At 47.5% G+C, this 21,340-nt stretch overlaps 1 protein-coding gene across 2 annotated transcripts in view; it reads right to left on the reverse strand.

Annotated features, from left to right (window-relative positions):
• Nucleotides 1-21,340, reverse strand: part of IRF5 (interferon regulatory factor 5) — a 51,371-nt gene that overhangs the window by 13,973 nt on the left and 16,058 nt on the right. For both annotated transcript variants that reach the window (XM_087968957.1, XM_087968958.1), the window contains exons 2-3: nt 3,137-3,351; nt 1,223-1,412 (exon numbers count right to left, since the gene is read on the reverse strand). In XM_087968957.1, the coding sequence (XP_087825083.1) occupies nt 1,223-1,412; nt 3,137-3,310 (364 nt within the window). In that variant the 5' untranslated portion in view covers nt 3,311-3,351. The remainder of the gene's footprint in view (nt 1-1,222; nt 1,413-3,136; nt 3,352-21,340) is intronic.

Here is a 21,340-nt window from a genome sequence, read left to right on the forward strand (position 1 = left end):
TTCAACCCATCAGGACTGGCAGGTTTTATAGCTCTTCCAGAACCTGCCCAACCTGTCTTGAGCAGACAGGAAGGAAGGACAGGAGGGAGGAGGAGGGGGAGGAGGAGAAAGAAAGGAAAGGAGAAATTAAAAGGGCTGGGAAGGAGGGAGGGAAGCGAGGAGGAGGAGGAGAGGAAGGGAGGAAAGAGAAAATAGGAAGGGAGGGAGGAGAGAAGAAAAATAAGAAGGGGGGGAGGAGTGAAGAGGGAAGGAAGGGGAGAAAAGGGAGGGAGTCAGGAAAGAAAGAAAGAAAGAAAGAAAGAAAGAAAGAAAGAAAGAAAGAAAGAAAGAAAGAAAGAAAGAAAGAAAGAAAGAAAGAAAGAAAGAAAGAAAGAAAGAAAGAAAGGAAGGATTAGGAAGGAGGAAGGAAGACAGAAAGGAAGAGGAAGAAGAGGAGGAGGAGGAAAATGATAGGCTAGGAAAGGAAAGGAGAAAGGAAAGGAGGAAAGGAAGGAAAGGAAGGAAAGGAAAGGAAAGGAAAGGAAAAGAAATAAAAGGAGGAAAGGAAAGAAGGAAAGGAGGAAGGAAAGGAAAGGAGGAAGGAAAGGAAAGGAAGAAGGAAAGAAGGAAAGGAAGGGAAAGGAAAGGAAAGGAGAAAGGAAAGGAAAGGAAAGAAGCAAAGGAAAGGAAAGGAGGAAAGGAAAGGAAAGGAAAGGAAAGAAGGAAAGGAGGAAGGAAAGGAAAGGAGGAAGGAAAGGAAAGGAAGAAGGAAAGAAGGAAAGGAAGGGAAAGGAAAGGAAAGAAGGAAAGGAAAGGAAAGGAAAGGAAAGAAGGAAAGGAAAGGAAAGGAAGGAAAGAAGGAAAAGAAATAAAAGGAGGAAAGGAAAGAAGGAAAGGAGGAAGGAAAGGAAAGGAGGAAGGAAAGGAAAGAAAGAAGGAAAGGAAGGGAAAGGAAAGGAGGAAAGGAAAGGAAAGAGGGAAAGGAGGAAGGAAAGAATGAAAGCAAAGCAAAGCAAAAGCAAAACTAAAGCAAAGCAAAGCAAAAAGAAAAGAAAAGAAAAGAAAAGAAAAAAAGAGAGAGAGGGGATGAGCATAATTTCCTTGCAAGTATCTCTGCAACCTTTTGGGGGGTGGTAAGGGACCTCTTGTGCTGGGGCAGCAGAGAATCCATGGTTCCCCGTGTGACTTCACCAGTTTGGGTGGGGGACACACAAAGTAATGGCATTGCAAAACCAGCCGGTACCTCCGTTGGGCAGGGGTGCGTCGCAGACCTCGTAAATCTTGTAGGGCTGCATCGGCGTGTCTTTGGTCCCGTCGTAGATCAGGCTGAACTCCCGGCTTTTGTTGAGGGCACAACGCAGGTTGGCCTTCCATTTGGCCGGATCCGGCTCGTCTACGCCCTCGTTGTATTTGCCCGTTTCTTTGGCCCAGGCCTGTCCGTTGCGAGAAAGGAAAGAGCGTGAGATTTCGGAGGATTTTCCCGCCGTCTTCTCCAAAGCAAAGTCACTGGGGAAGCCTGCAGGAAGTCCCAAACTTCCTCTGGTTCCCACTGGGTTGTTTTATTTTTTTATTTTTTTGCCCTCCTGGGGTCATTCTGTTTTGTCTTTTCGAATGAGGGAGTTCTCGATTTACAACAAAATGGGTACAACTTTTTGTAACCCGGGGTGGGATGCAAATATTTTTACTACCGGTTCCGTGGGCGTGGCTAGGTGGGCGTGGCTAGGTGGGTGTGGCTAGGTGAGTGTGGTCATGTGACAGGGTGGGCGTGGTACCTTTATCTTCTCTAGTCGGTCTCTTGCACCACGGTGGAAGGCCTCTATTTCACCCTCCCCTGGGCCTCCGGGAGAGCAAAAACAGCAGAACCTCCGGGAGCAGAGGTGAGATTCAGCTGGTTCTGACAGGTTCTGCAGAACCGGTAGTGAAAATGTTGAGTCGTTTGGAGAACCAGCCAACCCCATCTCTGACTGGCCCCACCAACCCAAGAATAGATGTATTCTCCTCCTCCCATTGAGTCCCAGCTGGGTGGATGGGTGGACTTCAAACTCCCAGAAACACCCCTCAGCCAAGATGGAGGGCTGAGGAATTCTGGGAATTGAAGTCCACAAATCTTGAATAGAAGTTGTCAAGTTTAGATTCAGAGCGGTATCTCAACTATTTGGAACTTTTAAGATGGGTGGATTTCAACTCCCAGAATCCCCCAGCCACCATGGAGGGTTGAGGAATTTTGGGAGTTGAAGTCCACAGCAGAGGTGGGTATTCAGCTGGTTCTGACCGGTTCTGCAGAACCGGTAGCGGAAATGTTGAGTAGTTAGGAGAACCGGCCAATCCCACCTCTGACTTGACCCCGCCAACCCCATCTATTCTCTGCCTCCCATTGAGTCCCAGCTGATCGGCTGGGTCTCCTTTGGTTGCCCTGCCCAGGAGAACAGAGCTGGAAACCAGGTTAGTGGGGGTGGGGAGGGAAGGGGGATTTTGCAGTATATCCTTCCCCTGCTACGTCCAACAAACCACGCCCAAGCCACACCACACCCACCAAGCCATGGCCACCAAGCCACACGCACAGAACTGGTAGTAAAACTTTTTGAATCCCACCACTGTCCGGGAGGCCTGTTTTTTTGTCCTCCCTGAGGCTCGGTGCAGACCCTGCCCTTACCTGGGATCCCAAATGGGCCATGTGGACACTCCTGGGAGGGGAGGATCAGGGTAAGTGAGAACAGCTAGGGGTGGGATTTGCCCAGGGATGGGATTCTACCGGCTCAGCCTGGTTCAAAGATCAGCTGGGAGCGAACCCGTTCGCTCCAACGATCAGCTGTTGGATCCACACCAACCCACCCCGGCTCTAGTCTGTGCTTAATTTCCGGGTTTTCCAGCTCAGCTGATCCATGCAGCACGCGTCAGCTGTTTAATACACAGGGCTTGCAGCAGAAGGTAAGTTGCAAATGCTGCGTGCGCATATCGAGCCAGCATTTGGCGGGATATGCACGTGCTCGCTGATCCAGTTGTTACACCGCTGGAATCCCAACTCCTGGATTGGCAGGTTCGCTGAACCAGCCATTAAAAAGGATAAAATTGGCAACCGGTTTGCCCAAACCGGGGCGAATCGGTGGCGGACCAACCACACACCCCCCCGCCCATCCTCCTCCGTCCCGGGGCTCACCTTGAAGATGGTGTTCTCGTCATCCTGGCTGGGCATGTGACGGGTGGCATGGCGCCAGGGGATGCAAAACCTCTTCTGCTCCGGATCTACCCAGCGCAGACCTGGGTACTGGCTGCTGTTCACCTGGGCCACCAGCCAGGGCTTCAGACGGATGCGACGTGGATGGGGGTTCATTGTTCAGCCGCCCCCCCACTTACTGCCCCTTGTCGAAGAGCCTGGAAGGAGAAGCCGAGAAGAAATCAGGCACCGGAACCCAAATCTGGAACCGGCAAGTAAGCGTTTTCCAAGGAAGGCCTGCCAGGGGAGATCCCGAAGGGCTCCGTGGCTACAGTCCAGCTGCTTCCCCCCCCCACCGCCCTCGGACTATGAGATGAGATTTGAAGGGGCTGGTTTAGGGAAGCCTCCATCCATTGGGACTCAGGAGAACCGCCTGGACACTTGGAAGGAAGGAAGGTCACCAACAAGAAATAGGAGCCAGCCAGGGAAGAAGGCGGAGCCTCCTCGCTGACGGACCGTAGATCGCGATTCTCTGCGGCTATGGTCTGTGCTCTTTCGTTGGAGAGCCCCGATCATTACGATGAGGGGCTGAAGCTGCCTTGGAGGGGCGGCGGAGTAAGGGGAAGCCGCAAGCCAGGTTGAGGGGAGCTGCATCTCCCCCCCCCCGGGCTTGGTCTTTTTCCTCCCCGAAGACGACTGCAGCGGTGGTTTAAAATGGCCACCTCAAAGAGGAGGACTCAGCTGGATTAAGATTTGTGCAGGAGGGAAGAAAGAGGTGGATAACATCTGAACCAGGACAACTGAGCAATACAACTAAACAAAAGTACGCCGGGATTAAGGTAACATGGAGTTTTTAAGAAAAGAAAAGTGAGCAGCGAAATTACAAAGGGACAGGGGGAAAAAAAAGAAAATATTTTTGACAGCTAAGCGGGGCTTCGAACCGGGAAAGGAAGAAGCTGGAACTAAAGATTTAACTAAAATATCTTGGACTAAAATATCTTGGCAATAAACAGGCATAAAATAAAGCTGGACTTAAGATTGTCAAAAAATAATAATAATAAAGTTTACAAATTGGAGACTGGACTGTGCTGGAATATTGAGGTTCGAAAAACCCTAAATAAAAAGATAGGGGAAAAAGGCGAAGACTTTCCTTGTGATTAATGAAAGAGGCTAGAATTAATGTGTTTGTTTCTCTCCTTGCTGAAAATTTGGAATGGAAAAGGTAATAATAGAATTAAGTATGCATATATGAATGTATAATTGCTGTCCTATTTGTATGTAAAGGTGATGACCCGGAAATATGTTGTCCACTAAAAAGAGATTTTTGTTTTTAATGTGAAAAACTGAATAAAATTTGTTTAAAAAAAAAAAAGAAAGAAATAGGAGCCAGCCAGAGGTGGGATTCAGCCAATTCGGACCAGTTCTGGAGAACCGGTAGTGGAAATTTTGAGTAGTTTGGAGAACCGGCAAAGGCCCCCTCTGACTGGCCCCGCCCCCATCTATGCTCCACCTCCCATTGAGTCCCAGCTGATCGGCTGAGTCTTCTTTGGTTGCCCTGCACAGGAGAATGGAGCTGGAAAGCAGGTTAGTGGGGTGGGGAGAGAAGGGGATTTTGCAGTAACCTTCCCCCACCACTCCCACAGAATGCCACGCCCACCAAGCCACACCCACAGATCTGGCAGTAAAAAATTATGAATCCCACCACTGGAGCCAGCCGTGTGCTGCTGCAGCCCAAAAAGCCAATGCGATCCTAGGCTGCCATTAACAGATATAGAATCAAGATCACTTAGCATGAATACCACTTTACAAGGCCTTGGTAAGGCCACGTTTGGAATGCTGCATTCAGTTTTGGTCACCCTGATGTAAAAAAAGTTGAGACTCTGGCAAGAGTGCAGAGAAGAGCCACAAAGATGATTAGGAGGCTAAAACACATGAAGGAACGGTTACAAGAACTCGGGAATGGCTACTCTAGTGAAGGCTGCTCTCCTGTCTCCCCTGGTCCTTCTCTTCCCTAGACTAGCCAGGCCCAGTTCCTGCAACCCTTTGTCGTATGTTTGAACCTCCAATCCTTAATCATCCTGGTTGCTCTTCTCTGTACTTTTTCTAGAGCCTCAACATCTTTTTTATAATGTGGTGACCAAAACTGGATGCAGGACTCTAGGTGTGGCCTTACTAAGGCTTTATAGAGTGGTATTAGGACCTCCCTTGATCCTGATTGTATCCCCCTGTTAGGATTGCGTTGGCTTTTTTGGCTGCTGCTGCACACAGCTGGCTCCTATTTAGCTGGTTGTCCACTGAAACTCCAGGGTCTTAAGAAAGTAAAATAAAATGTTGTAAACTATATAAAGATATAAGAATAGTAATTATAGCTAAAGATATTATTTAATAGTAGATAAAGGCAATACAATGTATTATGATATTTAACCCAAAATCTTGTATAGATGCCAAGAACATTGATGATACCAGGATGTCTTACGAGGTAAAAAAAAAAATTAATAAAAATATATTTAAAAAAAAACTCTCCAAGGTCCCGATTGGATAATCATTGGTCTCCTGCTTGGACAGAGGGTTGGGCGAGATGACCTCTGAAGTCCCTTCCAACTCTGTTAATCTGTTATTCCCTCGCCTTTTGTAAAAAGCACCTTTGGGACAACTATGACCTGGACGATTGGATGATCTCCATAAACATTTTGCCAGCGGGCATCGGTAAAATTTCCTCCCCTGCCAAAGCAGACCAACCCAACTAGAAGCAACGATGCCTTTCCCCCAGGGCCGCCGAAGAGCGAGCGTGTCGAGAAATTTAATATATATATAATGTAACAATATTTTATTATTGAATATAACGATTATAATGGAATGTCTGATAACACAAATTAGATTTTGTAAAAGTTAAGTTTTGCTCGAAAAGGATGATGTGAATTTATAATTCTAGCCTAATGAGATAATAACAATGATCATATAATATGCATAGCTGATTTATATAATATGAAGTTTAATTTAAACCAGGAAAGATAGACAGTTGATATTGTACACAGGAGATATGTACCAACCGACACACTGTATGTAATGGAAAGATGGTTTCATTTGATGTTTTATGTTTGTATTTGTTCATGTTTGTTGTCAAAGTAAATTTAAAAAAAAAATAGAGAAGTTTGATATAAAGGTAAAGGTTCCCCTCAAACAGACGTGCTAGTCGTTTCCGGCTCCAGGGGGCGCTGCTCATCTCCGTTCCAAAGCCAAGAAGAGCCAGCGCTGTCCAAAGACGTCTCCATGGTCATGCGGCCGGCAGGACTCAATGCCGAAGGCGCACAGAATGCTGTTCCCTTCCCACCAAAGGTGTTTCCTATTTTTCTACTTGCATTTTTTTTACATGCTAGGTTGGCAGAAGCTGGGACAAGTAACGGGAGCTCACTCCATGACACGGCTCTGGGGATTCGAACCGCCGAACTGCCGACCTTTCTGATCGACAAGCTCAGCGTCTTAGCCGCTGAGCCACCGCATCCCGCGTTTGATCTACAAACCAACAAACATAATCAGGGGGGAAAAAAAAAATCATCTCCAATTTTTCCTCCAGTTCTCCGCCTTGTTTCCTTTTGTTCCTGCAAACTCTTTTATCTTGCATTTTTGGGTAGGAAATGCAGCAACGGAGGGCTCTTATTGCCCTCGAATCGCCTTATCCTTTCCCAGCGATTCACTCCACAATGGTGGCCAGGAAGGCCGGATAACGGGGCAAACCTCACTGCACCGGTGCCTCGCTTAGCGACGAGAACTCTGGCCTCCATGGTCACCGTACATCGAGGACTATTACCCATGTTTGCAATTTGTATCCCCGTGCTTTCAGTTTTAAATTACTTTTCTTTTTTCCCCCAATAATTTGTATTGTTCTTTTTTTTAATCTTTTACACATTTTCACCTTAATAGTAACAGTATTGTGCCATCATTATTATAAACCAATCTCATGTAAATATCTACATTTATCTACATTTATCTACATTCATATACATTTACCTATAATTTTCTTATCTCCGTTATCCTTATTTCTATTGTTCAACCATTCATACCAATTGTCCCAAATTTCGTAATACTCTTCTTTATATTTTAATTTTAATGTCAATTTATCCATTTCAGCACAATCTAGACATTTTTTAATTACTCATTCCTCTGGGGGCGTATTATTTTGTTTCCAACATTGTGTCCTTGTTGCTGTCAATATATGCAATATAATGTATTTAACCCTTTTCTTATATTTATCCCTTTCATTATTCCCAATAGAAACAACTCCGGTTAAAACTCTATTCGATCTTCCACAATTTCTTGCATCCAGCTCCATATTTTAGTCCGGTATTTGGGGGCTTCCGGACACGACCATCACATATGATAGAAGGTACCTTGGTTCCGGTTGCATTTCCAGCATGTCGGATTCATGTCCAGGTACATTTTAGCCAATCTCACTGGGGGCAAATGCCAAAGATAAAAAGCAACTTGTGCATAAATTAGTTTTCGTAAGGATTGTTTTCAGAGTTGTTCAATTGCGACTGTTTGTGTTTTAAAAAGATAAATAAATATATATTGTTTTCCTTTCCTGCTGGATTCAGTCCAGAGTCACTTTCAGCTGAGATGTTGACGTTGGACAGACGATTAAATAAATAAAGCACCCACCTGTTTTCCTTTAATGTGGCGATGACTGATCGCCCTGGATGTTGCAATGCCTCCGATTCTGGTTCCACGGGTGTGACCACGCCACCCACGAGCCAGCGGGGCAGGCCAGCCTTTCAAGTGCTTCGCCGCAAACGCAGCCAGGCGCAAAGGAGCGCTGACCCTGGTTGCGTTCTTCTTCTTCCAGAGATGCCCCTCCGCCAAGGGTTGGTTTGGGCGCTCGGGCGGCCCGCTCACCTGTTACTGCCATGCTCTCAAAGTGACAGGTGGCCAACCTGTGCAGCTCACCAACTTCAGAGGCGTTGGATGGAACGTAGAAGAATGGAAGGTGGGAGGGACCTTGGAGGTCTTCTAGTCCAGCCCCCCCCCCCCGCAGGAAACCCTAGACCACTTCAGACAAATGGTTGTCCAATCTCTTCTTAAAAACCTCCAGAAATGGAGAAAGGAAGGAAGGAAGGAAGGAAGGAAGGAAGGAAGGGAAGGAAGGAAGGAAGGAAGGAAGGAAGGAAGGAAGGAAGGAAGGAAGGAAAGGAGGGAGGGAGGGAGGAAAGTAAGGAAGGAAAGAAGGAGGAAGGAAGGAAAGGAAGGAAGGAAGGAAAGGAAGGAAAGGAAGAAAAGGAAGGAAGGAAAGGAAGAAAGGGAAGGGAGGGAGGGAGGAAAGGAAGGAAGGAAAGGAAGAAAAGGAAGGAAGGAAGGAAGGAAGGAAGGAAGGAAGGAAAGGAAAGGAAAGGAAGGAGGAAAGGAAAGGAAAGGAAAGGAAAGGAAAGGAAAGAAGGAAGGAAAGGAAGGAAAGGAAGGAAGGAAGGAAGGAAAGGAAGGAAGGAAAGGAAAGGAAAGGAAAGGAAAGGAAGGAAGGAAGGAAAGGAAGAAAGGAAGGGAGGGAGGAAGGGAGGAAAGGTAGGGAGGAAGGAAGGAAGGAAGGAAGGAAGGAAGGAAGGAAGGAAGAAGGAAAAACAAGAGCAGAATAACAGAGTTGGAAGGGACCTTAGAGGTCTTCTAGTCCAGCCCCCTGCTCAAACAGGAGACCCCCCTACCATTTCAGACAAGTGGCTGTCCAATCTCTTCTTGAAAATCTCCAGTGATGAAGTCCATACAACTTCTGGTGGCATGTAGTTCCACGGGTTAATTGTCCTCCCTATTAGAAAGTCTCTCCTTAGTTCTTGGTTGCTTCTCTCCTTGATCAGTTTCCATCCATTGTTTCTTCTCCTGCCTTTTGGTGCTTTGGAGGATAATCTGATTCCTTCTTCTTGGAAGCAGCCCCTCACATATTGGAAGACTCTCTCATGTCACCCCGTCCTTCTTTTTTCAATAATAATAATAATAATAATAATAATATATAACCATATAATATAATAATGTAATATATCATAATATAATAATATTTTGCCTGTAGCAAAGAACTGGTAGGATCATAAGCCTGAAAAAGTGGTCGAAAATGAGCATGCAAAACTAGTGCGGGACTTCCGAATACAGACCGACAAAGTTTTGGAGCACAACACCCCGGATATCACGATTGTGGAGAAGAAAAAAGTGTGGATCGTCGACATTGCCATACCTGGTAACAGCAGAATCGACGAGAAACAACTTGAAAAAGTCACCAGGTATCAGGACTTGAGAATCGAACTGCAGAGACTCTGGCATAGACCAGTGCAGGTGGTTCCAGTGGTACTGGGCACACTGGGTGCTGTGCCTAAGATCTAGGCAAGCACTTAAAAACAATTGGTGCTGACCAGATCACCATTGGTCAGCTGCAGAAGGCCACCTTACTGGGATCCGCTCGCATGATCCGCCGATACATCACGCAGTCCTAAACACTTGGGAAGGATTCGACTGGTGATTTGTGATACGAAACCCAGCATAGTTATCTCATTTGCTGTGTGCGCTGTCATTTTTGTATATAATAATAATATAATATATATATATAATATAATATAATAATATAACAATCTAATAACAATAATACTTCACAATAAGGTACGCCTCGACTTACAACTGTTTGTTTAGTGAAGTCACAACATCACTGGAAAAAGTCACAACAAAGTCACAACATCACTGGAAAAAAGAGACTTATGACCCTTTTTCACAGTTACGACCGTGGCACTATCCCCATGGTCACGTGATCAAAATTCAGAGACTCGGCAACTGACTCACATTTATGACGATAGTTATGCCCCCGGGATTACGTGATTCCCTTTTGCGACCTGAAGATCAAAATCACGGGGGAAACCAGATCCCTTAACAACCGTGTGCCTGACTTCACAACTGCAATGATTCACTCAAACAACCGTGTCTGCAAGAGTTGTAAAACGGGGGCCAAACTCACTTCACAAATATCTGGCTTCGCCACATCAATGTTGGGCTTAATTGTGGCCATAACGTGAGGACCACCTGACCCTTGGAACAGCTTCCATCCCGTGTTGATGTCTGTAAAAATGTCGCACCTCCAAATCTCCCCATCCCAGGTCCATGGTGAGGACTTGATAGTCTGAACATCTGGACAACTTGTGCAACAAGCCGTGAACACTAAAGATCGCCCAGACGGGCTACAAACAACAGCACAACCAAAATGGCAACAATGGTGCACTGAAAGCTCTGGAAGAAATGTCATTTGCCTGCAGGAAAGAACTGGTGGGACCATAAAATACAAACAAAATCATAGAAAATGAAAGAGGTCAAGTGTTCTGTAGATCAGCGATGGTGAACTTTTTCAGCACCGAGTGCCCAAACCGGAATGTGCAGGCATGCCCATGAATGTTAATGATCTCTAATCTCTAATGATCTAAGTGCTAGAGACCACTGTAACTACATAGGCAAAAAGGCATTAAGAGTTGTTAACCTAATCCTACGTAGCCTTTTCTCTGGTAATATCACACTACTAACTAGAGCATACAAAACATTTGCTAGACCAATACTTGAATACAGCTCATCAATCCGGAACCCACATTACGTATCTGATATTAGCACCGTTGGGAAAGTCCAGAAATATTTCACAAGAAGAGTTCTCCACTCCTCTACTCGTTGTAGAATACCTTATGCCACCAGACTTGAAATTTATTTATTTATTTATTTATTTATTTGATTTGCCAATTGTTTACAAGATAATAAGTATAAATGTATACATAGTTAGTGAATACATGAAATGGGTACATATAAGAAAAATAAAAGAATAAGAGAAACAATAGGACAGGGACGGTAGGCACGTTGGTGCGCTTATGCACGCCCTACAGGCCTCTTAGGAAAGGGTGAGGTCAATAGTAGACAGTCTAAGGTTAAAGTTTTTGGGGTTTGGGGAAGAAACTACAGAGTCGGGTAGAGTATTCCAGACATTGACCACTCTGTTGCTGAAGTCGTATTTCCTGCCATCAAGTTTGGTGCGGTCTACCTTGAGTTTGTATCTATTGTGTGCTCTTGTGTTGTTATGGTTGAAGCTGAAGTATTCATTGACAGGTAGGACATTGCAATGTATGATTTTATATACCATGCTTAAGTCAGACCGAAGACGGCGTAGTTCAAGGTTTTCTAGTTCTAGAATTTCAAGTCTGGTGGCATAAGGTATTCTACAACGAGTAGAGGAGTGGAGAACTCTTCTTGTGAAATATTTCTGGACTTTCTCAATTGTGCTAATATCAGATACGTAATGTGGGTTCCAGACTGATGAACTGTATTCGAGTATTGGTCTAGCAAATGTTTTGTATGCTCTGGTTAGTAGTGTGATATTACCAGAGAAAAAGCTACGTAGGATTAGGTTAGTAACTCTTAATGCCTTTTTGGCTATGTAGTTGCAGTGGGCTCTAGCACTCAGATCATTAGAGGTGAGTATTCCAAGGTCCTTTACAGAGCTTGGGTCATCAACAAGATCTTGACTATTCAGCTTGTATTTTATTTTCTGATTTTTTTTGCCAATATGTAAGACAGAGCATTTATTTGTTGAGATTTGAAGTTGCCATTTGTTTGACCATTCTGATACATAGTCAAGATCTTTTTGTAGGGTAGCAGTATTGTCTGTGGTATTGAACAGCTTTACATCATCAGCGAAGAGAACGCAATTGCTCTTGATATGATCACAAAGGTCGTTTATGTAGATTATGAAGAGAGTTGGTCCTAGAACACTGCCTTGGGGAACACCACTATTGACAGGTACTGGATTTGATAGGACGCTCCCGATTTTGACCATTTTTTGTCTGTTTGACAGGAATGCTTCTATCCAGTTATTCAGTTGTCCAGAGATACCATAGGATTTTATTTTTAGGAGTAGTTTGTCGTGTACCACTGAATCAAAGGCTTTACAGAAGTCTATGTAGATTGCGTCTATTGCTTTGCCCTGTTCGAGTTGTGTCGTCCATATGTTTTTGCAGTGTTCTAGACCTAGAAAACCTAGAACTACGCCGCCTTTGCTCCGATCTAAGTATAGTATATAAAATCATACATTGCAATGTCCTACATGTCAATGAATACTTCAGCTTCAACCATAACAACACAAGAGCAAACAATAGATACAAACTCAAGGTTAACCGCACCAAACTTGATTGCAGGAAATACAACTTCAGCAACAGAGTGGTCAATGTTTGGAATACTCTACCTGACTCTAGCGTGTTTTAAATGGCTGGGCTTCAACTCCCATTTAAGATGAGTGGACTTTAATTCCCACAATTCCCCAGCCAGCCTGCTTTAACATGAGTGGACTTCACCTCCTAGAATCCTCTAGCCAGAATGCTTTAAGGTGGGTAGACTTCAACTCCCAGCATTCCTCAGCCAACTTGGCTTAAAATGGATGGTCTTCAACTCCCAGAATTCCCCAGTCCACCCATCTTAAAGCATGCTGGCTGGGGAATTCTGGGAGTTGAAGTCCACCCATTTCAAAGCCTGCTGGCTAGGGAATTCTGGGGGATGAAGTCCACCCATCTCAAAGCCTGCTGGCTGGGGAATTCTGGGAGATGAAGTCCACCCATCTCAAAGCCTGCTGGCTGGGGAATTCTGGGACTTGAAGTCCACCCATCTTAAAGCATGCCGGCTGGGGAATTCTGGGATTTGAAATTCACCCATCTCAAAGCCTGCTGGCTGGGGAATTCTGGGAGTGGAAGTCCACCCATCTCAAAGCATGCTGGCTGGGGAATTCTGGGACTTGAAGTCCACCCATCTTAAAGCATACTCACTAGAGAATTCTGGGAGTTGAAATCCACTCATCTTCAAGTCCCCAAATTTCATGAACGTTGGGCCAAACCCACAGCTGCTCTTCCCAAAGAAACACGGCGTGATTCAAACCTTGTTCTTCACTTGGCTACGACAGGTAAAATACCTCCCCGCAAACAGAAAGGGGAAATTTAGCTGGAGCCCAAAATTCCGGTTCAGCAACTACGAAAAAAGCCCACCTCGAGAGCCGCAAACCCCTCAGGGATCAAGCAAGTATGCTTAACCTTGAAATCCAACTAGCAGCTTCTACTGATACGGCAGCTAATTATACAGAACTGGGATTTTTCCACCACCAGCTTGCTTTCTCCTCCTTAGAGTTACGAATTGTCGCTCTCACAGCTGTCTCGAGGTACACACACACGCACACACACTCCGAAAAGTGACTGTCCCCTCCAGGCAAAAGATCCTGACTCAGAATGGGAACCCCGGAGCAGATATTCCACAGAATTTTAAAAACTTGTATGTTTTTTCGTTTCTTCTCTTGGAGAAAAAGTATGTGCCGGCAACAGAATATCAAATAGGATATCAATCTGTTCTATTTGAAACTGACCGGATCTCATGTCAGGGTGAGGAACCGATTCTAGGCATGTAAGAATAAGGTTTAAAACTTGCTAGATTAGGGAAATGGGCTCTAAGTAACAGAAGGAAGGAGGGCTGGATTGGAAAACAGACATGAGCCGGGAGTGTGAGGTGGCTGCAAGAAAGGAAAACATAAGTTTTCCCTTGCCGTATCAGACCAACTTTTTTTTTTTTTTTTTTAAATATTTTTTTTTTTAAAAAAAAAAAAAAAAAAAAAAAAAAAAAAAAGAAATCTAGTTCCCAACAATTGGGATTGTGGAGTTGCAAAGGACCTCAGAGAGTTAGGGTGACTTTGGGCCAATCACCAGCAGACAGAGAGTTCTAGTACTGCCTTAAGCATGAAATCTATTTGGGTGACTTTGGGCCAATCACCAGGAGACGGTGAGTTCTAGTCTTGCCTTAGGCCTGAAAGCCAACTGGGTGACTTTGGACCAATCACTAGGAGACTGGGGGTTCTAGTCCCGCCTTAGGCCTGAAAGCCAACTGGGTGACTTTGGGCCAATCACCAGGAGACAGTGAATTCTAGTCCCGCCTTAGGCCTGAAAGCCGACTGGGTGACTTTGGACCAATCACTAGGAGACTGGGGGTTCTAATTTCACCTTAGGCCTGAAAGCCAACTGGGTGACTTTGGGCCAATCACCAGGAGACGGGGAGTTCTAGTCCCGCCTTAGGCCTGAAAGCCAACTGGGTGACTTTGGGCCAATCACCAGGAGACAGTAAATTCTAGTCCCGCCTTAGGCCTGAAAGCCAACTGGTTGACTTTGGGCCAATCACCAGGAGACAGTGAGTTCTAGTCCCGCCTTAGGCCTGAAAGACAACTGGGTGACTTTGGGCCAATCACCAGGAGACGGAGAGTTCTAGTTCCGCCTTAGGCCTGAAAGCCAACTGGGTGACTTTGGGCCAATCTCCAGGAGACAGTGAGTTCTAGTCCCGCCTTAGGCCTGAAAGACAACTGGGTGACTTTGGGCCAATCACCAGGAGACGGAGAGTTCTAGTTCCGCCTTAGGCCTGAAAGCCAACTGGGTGACCTTTGGCCAGTCTCTCTCTCTCTCTCTCTCTCTCTCTCTCTCTCTCTCTCTCTCTCCATCCCACCTCACAGGGTTGTTGTGTGTGTGTGTGTGGGGGGGAACAAGCAGAGGAGTGTGTGTTGCATATGAGTTATTAATAAGGGGAGGAAACCAACCAACCAACCCAGCTAGCATGCGAGCCAGTAAGGCAAAACAGCCACTTGTTTGCAAGTGTGCAAAAGGTCCCACTTCCTGCCAAGGTCGGCTTCCTCACCTTGGTTGCGCAGGAGAGTAAGCAAGTTTGACAACTCTGGGCTCACTTTAATAACAGCCCTGGGTGCGATGAAGCCTGTTTGTTTGCGGGTGAAACACTGCAGGGTGCCAGTCCAACACGTAGCTTCTTGCAGGGCGCCTTCCGACTCTACGGCACATTTATGACTTATTTATCCAATTTCTATATGCCGCCCAGCCAGAGGTGGGTGCCTCCTGCACCACCACCGGAGGATGAGGGGAACGTTTTTGCCCTCCTCAAGTCTCCACGCTGGCCCTGCACTTACCTGCATCCAAAATGGGCCCCGTGGGCACACCTGGGAGGGGCGGGGTGGGGTGGGCGGGGCCAGCCAGCGGTGGGATTTGGAGGTTTTCTGAGCCGGCCATAAACGTTAGCTACAGGTTCTTCCGTACGTGGCCGAACCCGTAGCAGCCCGCCCGCACCCCCACCAGTGTTGGGGCGGCTGACAACACGATAAAAGTTTTGGGGGTGAGCCATCCCATGACCTCCCAAAAGCCAAGGGAACGTCGGCGGCGAAGTCCGATGAAACTACTTTATGGCTGAAAGCCTACGCGCAGGAATCTTCTCAACTAAGTGTGTTGTCGTTTCTTCTCGGCGGAACAGCGGAACCTGACAGGAAGTCAGATCTGCTCGCCCGGTGTTGCCCGCCACCAATACAGCTGCCCTACAGCTCCGCCTCCGCCACACCCCGTGATCTTCCTCCATAGAAGGGAAACGCCATGCTCCTTCCCCCACTAATATACTCGCGCAAAACGCCACCGTCACCACACCCAGGGATTTTCTGCCAAGCAAGTCACACACCGGGCCGCAGCTGATTCGAAAACAGCACTTTCCAGACCATTACGCACGCGCCGTTGGTTTCCTAATTCTTCCACCCAGTGGCAACGATCGGCTGTTTGGCCCTAGCCTGCCGCCGTGGCTCTCTCAGCAAGGTAGGAATCGATATTGTCTGTGCATCCCACCCCTGGAATGGCAGCCCTGTGCTAGGAAGGCTATCACGGCTGACCTTAACAGTCGTCCGTGGCTGAGAGCCAGATATGGCACCATGGAATTCAAGGAAGGTTGCCATGGGTCTGGTGGGCACTTGCCCGTGGCCCCCACCAGCATAGGGGCCCCCAACCTAATCTGATTAGTTCAGAGGTGGGATTCAAATTTCTGAAAACCGGTTCTGTGAGTGTGGCCTAATTTGTGGGCATGGCTTGGTGGTCATGTGACTGGGTGGGCGTGGCTTGTATGTAAATATTATTAATATTTATGTAAATATTGATATTTTTTTAAAATAAAAAAAGAACAACTTTTACCCAAATCAGGCAAAGCAGGCAGGCAGATTGAGTTGCTCACAGAATCACAGATTCATTCAGAGATCTATCTTTCTGCAATCGGCTACTTGAGTCTGCACTGAAAAGCTTCAGTCCTAAGGAAGGTTCGGCTCTGCTTTTAGATTAGCTAGAAAGCAAGAAATCCAAGGATTTCCTGCTTTCTAGCTAATCTAAATCTCCCGGCAGAGCAGAACAGCTGATGGTCAGGGGAAAATAAAAAGAAAAATAGCAACTTACCAAACCAGGCAAGTTGGATGGCTCACATGCCAGGTAAGGAGTGAGTAGGCAGGGAGAGGCAGGGCCAGCCAGTGGAGCGTTTTGCCAGTTCTCCGAACTGCGGACAATCCTAACACGCGTGTGTGCGGCGTTTGCAAGAAATCACCAGCTGTGCCGCCTGGACAGCTGACAAGCGCTGTGCGCGGGTGAGCAACGTTTGAAAAATCCTCTTGTTTCCTGCTTTTTCTACCTCAGCTGTGCCACGCAAAGGAGCGGAGGAGGGAAAAGCAGGGAATTAAAGGACAGACTAGAGCCCGGGCAGGCGGGTGGGCCAAACACCGAATTGGTTTGGAGTCAGCTGCTCGTTGCCGCTACCAGTTCTAAAGAACCGTGCCGAACCGGTAGCATCCCAACCCTGGAATTAGTTGTTGCTTAATGTTTCAACACCCATTTTGTTGGAAGTGCCCATAAAATAAATATATGTTTCATTTCATCGACCGTTTATATTTTTATTCCTGTGAGTAGCTGTTGTAGGGCCCCCAGTATACACTGCTTTGTCCGGGGCCTGTGATGCTGTTAAGAACGGCCCTAGAGGTCGCTTGTGGTGATGTAAAGATGCTAGGCTGATTCCTGTTTTGATGCTGCCCCCTGGATTCTGCCAATCCTTATCCAACATTGCGATCCTGCTGTCAGGGCTCCGGCAGTGACCCCCCGCCCCCATTTAAATCATGAGTCTCGAGCCCAACTTCCAAAACTTAAAAATGATTTATTAGGAGTGGACATGCCGGCACTGCCTGGGTGTAGCCGACTCTGAGACACGTCATTCATTGTCACCCTTGACCCTGGTGTTCCCCCCCCACCCAGGCGTGTATCGTAATCCATATTCTCCAACGGGACACCTCCATAGCCCAGAGTCACCAATCAGGCTCTCCGGTTCCAATTTTGCACGGCAGAAACGTCAGTCGCCTAGTTACAATCTCTGAAAACATTTATGGCATGCACTTTCGGGTTCCAAGCTGCCACGCTGCTCCCCCTCCCTTTCTGTTGGCAACGGTAAAAAGAACATAGAAATATTTTATGAGTTGACACCTTCAGCCCCCCCCGAGAAAACTGCATTTTTTTTTTTTGGTCCTCTAGAAACCGAGAGGACAAACGGGTCAATCTCAGGATTCTCACGAGCTCTTTCACAACTGTTTGGGGTTCCTCTCCAAATTATGACGGGACCCCTGAAGATGTCCTTCATGAAACATCGACGAGTTCGAAACTTCCAGGAACTGAAAATCCAGATAGCTTGGGTGCCGGTTGACGTCCGTCCCCCCCGTAGACATGAGTCATGAACGCTCCTCTCGAAATGAGGAAAGAGGCAAAGAAAGGGGAGAAATGAAACCGAGAGCTGGAGAAACCGGGGAACCCACGAGATGGGCTCACTTTCAAAAGCTCTTTTGCGGCGTGGCTCGCTTAACGACCCTCTTGCTTAGCAACCAGTGGGGGGTCGTAAGTCGAGGATTGCCTGTATTTGGAATTTGAAATTGGGAGGAGGAGGGGGGCAGCTCTGCCTGTGAGGCCCCCATTTCTAGATATCCTCACAAACGCAGTTTTCATCTACGTACAATCCTCGTGTTCTGACCTAGGCTTTCCCCAACAGCACGAAGCCGACTCCTCGTCCCGATTAAACCGCTTTTATTTAGTTTACAGGGAATTCCTCTCCAGCAAAGTCCCGGCCAACAGTCTTTCAAGAGATTGCACAACGACAGACCTTTATCAGGCTTGGAGAGTTGCCAGGATGATACCTTTCAAACGCCACACTATAGCAGAGAATACGTGGCAAGAAGTCAGGAACAGACCTTCACCCTAATTAAATGAACTATTTGTCCCCTGCAAAAGCCCCCTCCCCTTTCGATCCTCTTTTAATCCCTCTGGGAGGGGCCATTCACCGTCCACCTCAGCCTTTACTCCCGAGTTGACCCTTGTTCCTTAGGTGTTCCCTTCTTCTGGCAGCTCTGTGCATGCGAACACTGGGAACAGGCTCCAGCTGTTCTTCTACCCCACCGATCTCCGGCTCCGAAGGCAGCTGGTAACTGTTGGATGGTTCCCGCCCCATCTCTGTCTCTGACGCAGAGCCCTCGTCCGAGCCTTCCCCAGACTCCAGGACTGGCCCATGTTCCTCCCCAGCCTCCACGCTACTGTCCAACTCCGCTGCCAACTTCATTGGCCGCTGGCGGGCCACAACACATCGCACAACCATCGTACTATGCACTACGTACAACCATCGCACGACCCTTTTTCAAAAGAAGCCAACATGCAGAAAAAAATAGAATCAAAAGAATACAGGGAGTCCTCGCTTTACGACCAAAATTGAACCCAAAGTTTCTGTCATTAAGAGAGGAAACCCCCCCCCACTCCTTTGGTGAGTTTTACCCGATTTCATGACCTTTCTCGCCACGGTTGCTAAATGAATCGCTCCGGTGGGTCAAGTCGGTAAGACCGTTGTTAAGCGAACCGGGCTTCCCCATCAGCATTCAGGAGGTCACAAAAAGGGATCCTGTGATTCCCCTTTCTTGGGGGGAGGGGCGGCACAGCAACCGTCATAAGTTCGAGTCGGTGGCCAAGCGCCTGAATTTGGATCACGGGATCGCGGGGGAGGCTGCCAAAGTCGCAACTCTGGAAACGGCCGCGAGTCGCTCTTTTTGTAACTGTGAACCGTCACTAAATGAACTGTCGTAAGTCGAGGAACCAGCTGGTGCCTGTCATAGGAACCAGGAGTCAAGCGTCCGCAATTTCGATCATGGGACCACGTGGGGATGTGGCAATGGTCGTAAGTGTGAAAAACGGGCATGAGTCCCATTTTTCAGCGCTGTTTCTAATGATGAGCAAGTGACGCTAAGCGAACGGCTGTAAGTTAAGGACTCTCCGTAAAAGCAAGAAAGAGATCAAGAGGAAAACAATTTTTTTAAGTGCATCGCGTTTGTTCGTAAACTGCTCCTTACACTTTCCTTCCTCTTGCACTTTTTGCACACCTGCCTGGCGCCTCTCCGACAATCTGCCCCATTTTCATGGCTGAAAGTTTTCACTTCTGTCATTTTAGGACACACACACACACACACACACACACACACACAGAGGCTTTCACCCGACCGCAACTTTCTGAAACTTCCGCCTTTCTCTCACAGAAAAAAACAAAAAAACAACCCTTCCTTCCCTCCGCAGCGTCGTTGTGCAATTCGCTTGGCCTTCATTCCCACGTGGGGACTCGAACGCGCCACCCTGCCCTTCCGTTGCGTGGCTCGTTCCCTTGTGGGTTTCATCAGCGGATGCTTCTGGATCCCCCTACTCCTCCTTTACACCCCGACCCACCCAGGGTTCTTAAGAAGCCCCTTCCCACTTCACTGGGCCTTCGGTTTTCCCATCATATTTAATTCTCAGCTCAGGTTCTTTCATAAATGTGTTGTAATTTGTTCTTAAATCCCACATTTTGTTCATCATTAGCTCGTTTGGTATGGTGGTGAAGGTGCCAGGAGTGGTGGCGGGCGGAGGGCCACCCGTCCCCCTCCAGCAACACGGGGGAGTAGCAAGCGGGGGCGGGCCCGGCGGGGCAGCGGGCGCGGGCGCGCTGGGGCTTCCACGGGGCACGGCGGTTCCCGGGCCGGCCCCCGGGCTCGGGGACCGGCCCCCAGCCCCGGGCGGCAGTCTGGGCCGGAGCGGTGAGTTCTAGTTCTGTGTTAGGCACGAAAGTCAATTCTGCAGGAAAAACGATGCTGAATCTCCCGCCAGATTTTGAACCCCTTCCGCGTCCACTTTCAGCCCTGGCTGGGGAATTCTGGGAGTTGTAGTTCCACCCATCTTCAAGTGGCTGAGGTTGAGAAACGCTGCTCCGGACAACCAGTCCATTCCACCCAGCGTCAACTTACAACACAAACACCACAACCCCTCCTTGCCGGGGATCGACACCCAGATAAGCAGGGGATAACAACACCCGGATTAATCCCAGAGCAGTAATCAAGCCGTAACCACTACCCCAAGGAAGGGACTAACAAGAAGAAAACAACCCTCCTACAAACGCTGACAGGGCAGGCCTCTGTGTATAAACAGAGAGCAACCCCAACTCCCTTCTAGCACTGATGACGTTCCCTAGTTGGGTCATGAAACATCTGCAAGGAAACAACCAAGCTCAGAGAGCACCAAGGACCCCACAGCCACCTTTTTCCTCCTCCTCCTCCTCCTCCTCCTCCTCCTCCTCCTCCTCCTCCTCCTCCTCCTCCTCCTCCTCCCTCCAACCCCAACTCCCTTTTAGCACTGATGAAGTTACCTAGTTGGGTCATGAAAGGTCTGCAAGGAAACCCCCCAGCTCAAAGACCACCCATACTCCTCTTCCTCCTCTTCCTTCTCCCTCCACAACCCCACTCACTCCCTTCTAGCGCTGATGATGTTATCTAGTTGGGTTATGAAACGTCTGCAAGGAAAACCACCAGGTTCAGAGAGCACCAAGGACCCCACAGTCCTCCTCCTCCTCTTCCATTCCACAACCCCACTCAGTTCCTTCTAGCACTGATGAAGTTACCTAGGTGGGTCACGAAACGTCGGAAGAAAAACCACCCAGCTCAGAGATCACCAAGGTCCCCACCGTTCAACCCTGAACTACAGATACTCTTCTTCTATTTATTTATCTCGTTGATTTCTCCAGATTTGCTCTGCCCGTTTCCCATGATTTATCTCTGTCCCTTGAGAAACACACACAAAGAGGGGAAAAAAAAGAACTAACAATAAGAAAAGCCAGAGGCTACGAGAGGAAACAAACGGAAAATAAACCGAATATTTTGGCCACCGCTGATCAACAGCAGCCTCCTCTTCCTGCACCTCAGTTGCGCACACAGTTTGAAAGCTCCATCTGATCCCGAATACAGGAGTTCCTAAGCAGGGGGTTGGGCTAGAAGACCTCCAAGGTCCCTTC

This window comes from Notechis scutatus, chromosome 6 (genome assembly GCF_049901735.1).
Source record: "Notechis scutatus isolate UNSWTSFEM ecotype Mainland chromosome 6, rNotScu1.2, whole genome shotgun sequence".
Taxonomy (NCBI): domain Eukaryota; kingdom Metazoa; phylum Chordata; class Lepidosauria; order Squamata; family Elapidae; genus Notechis; species Notechis scutatus.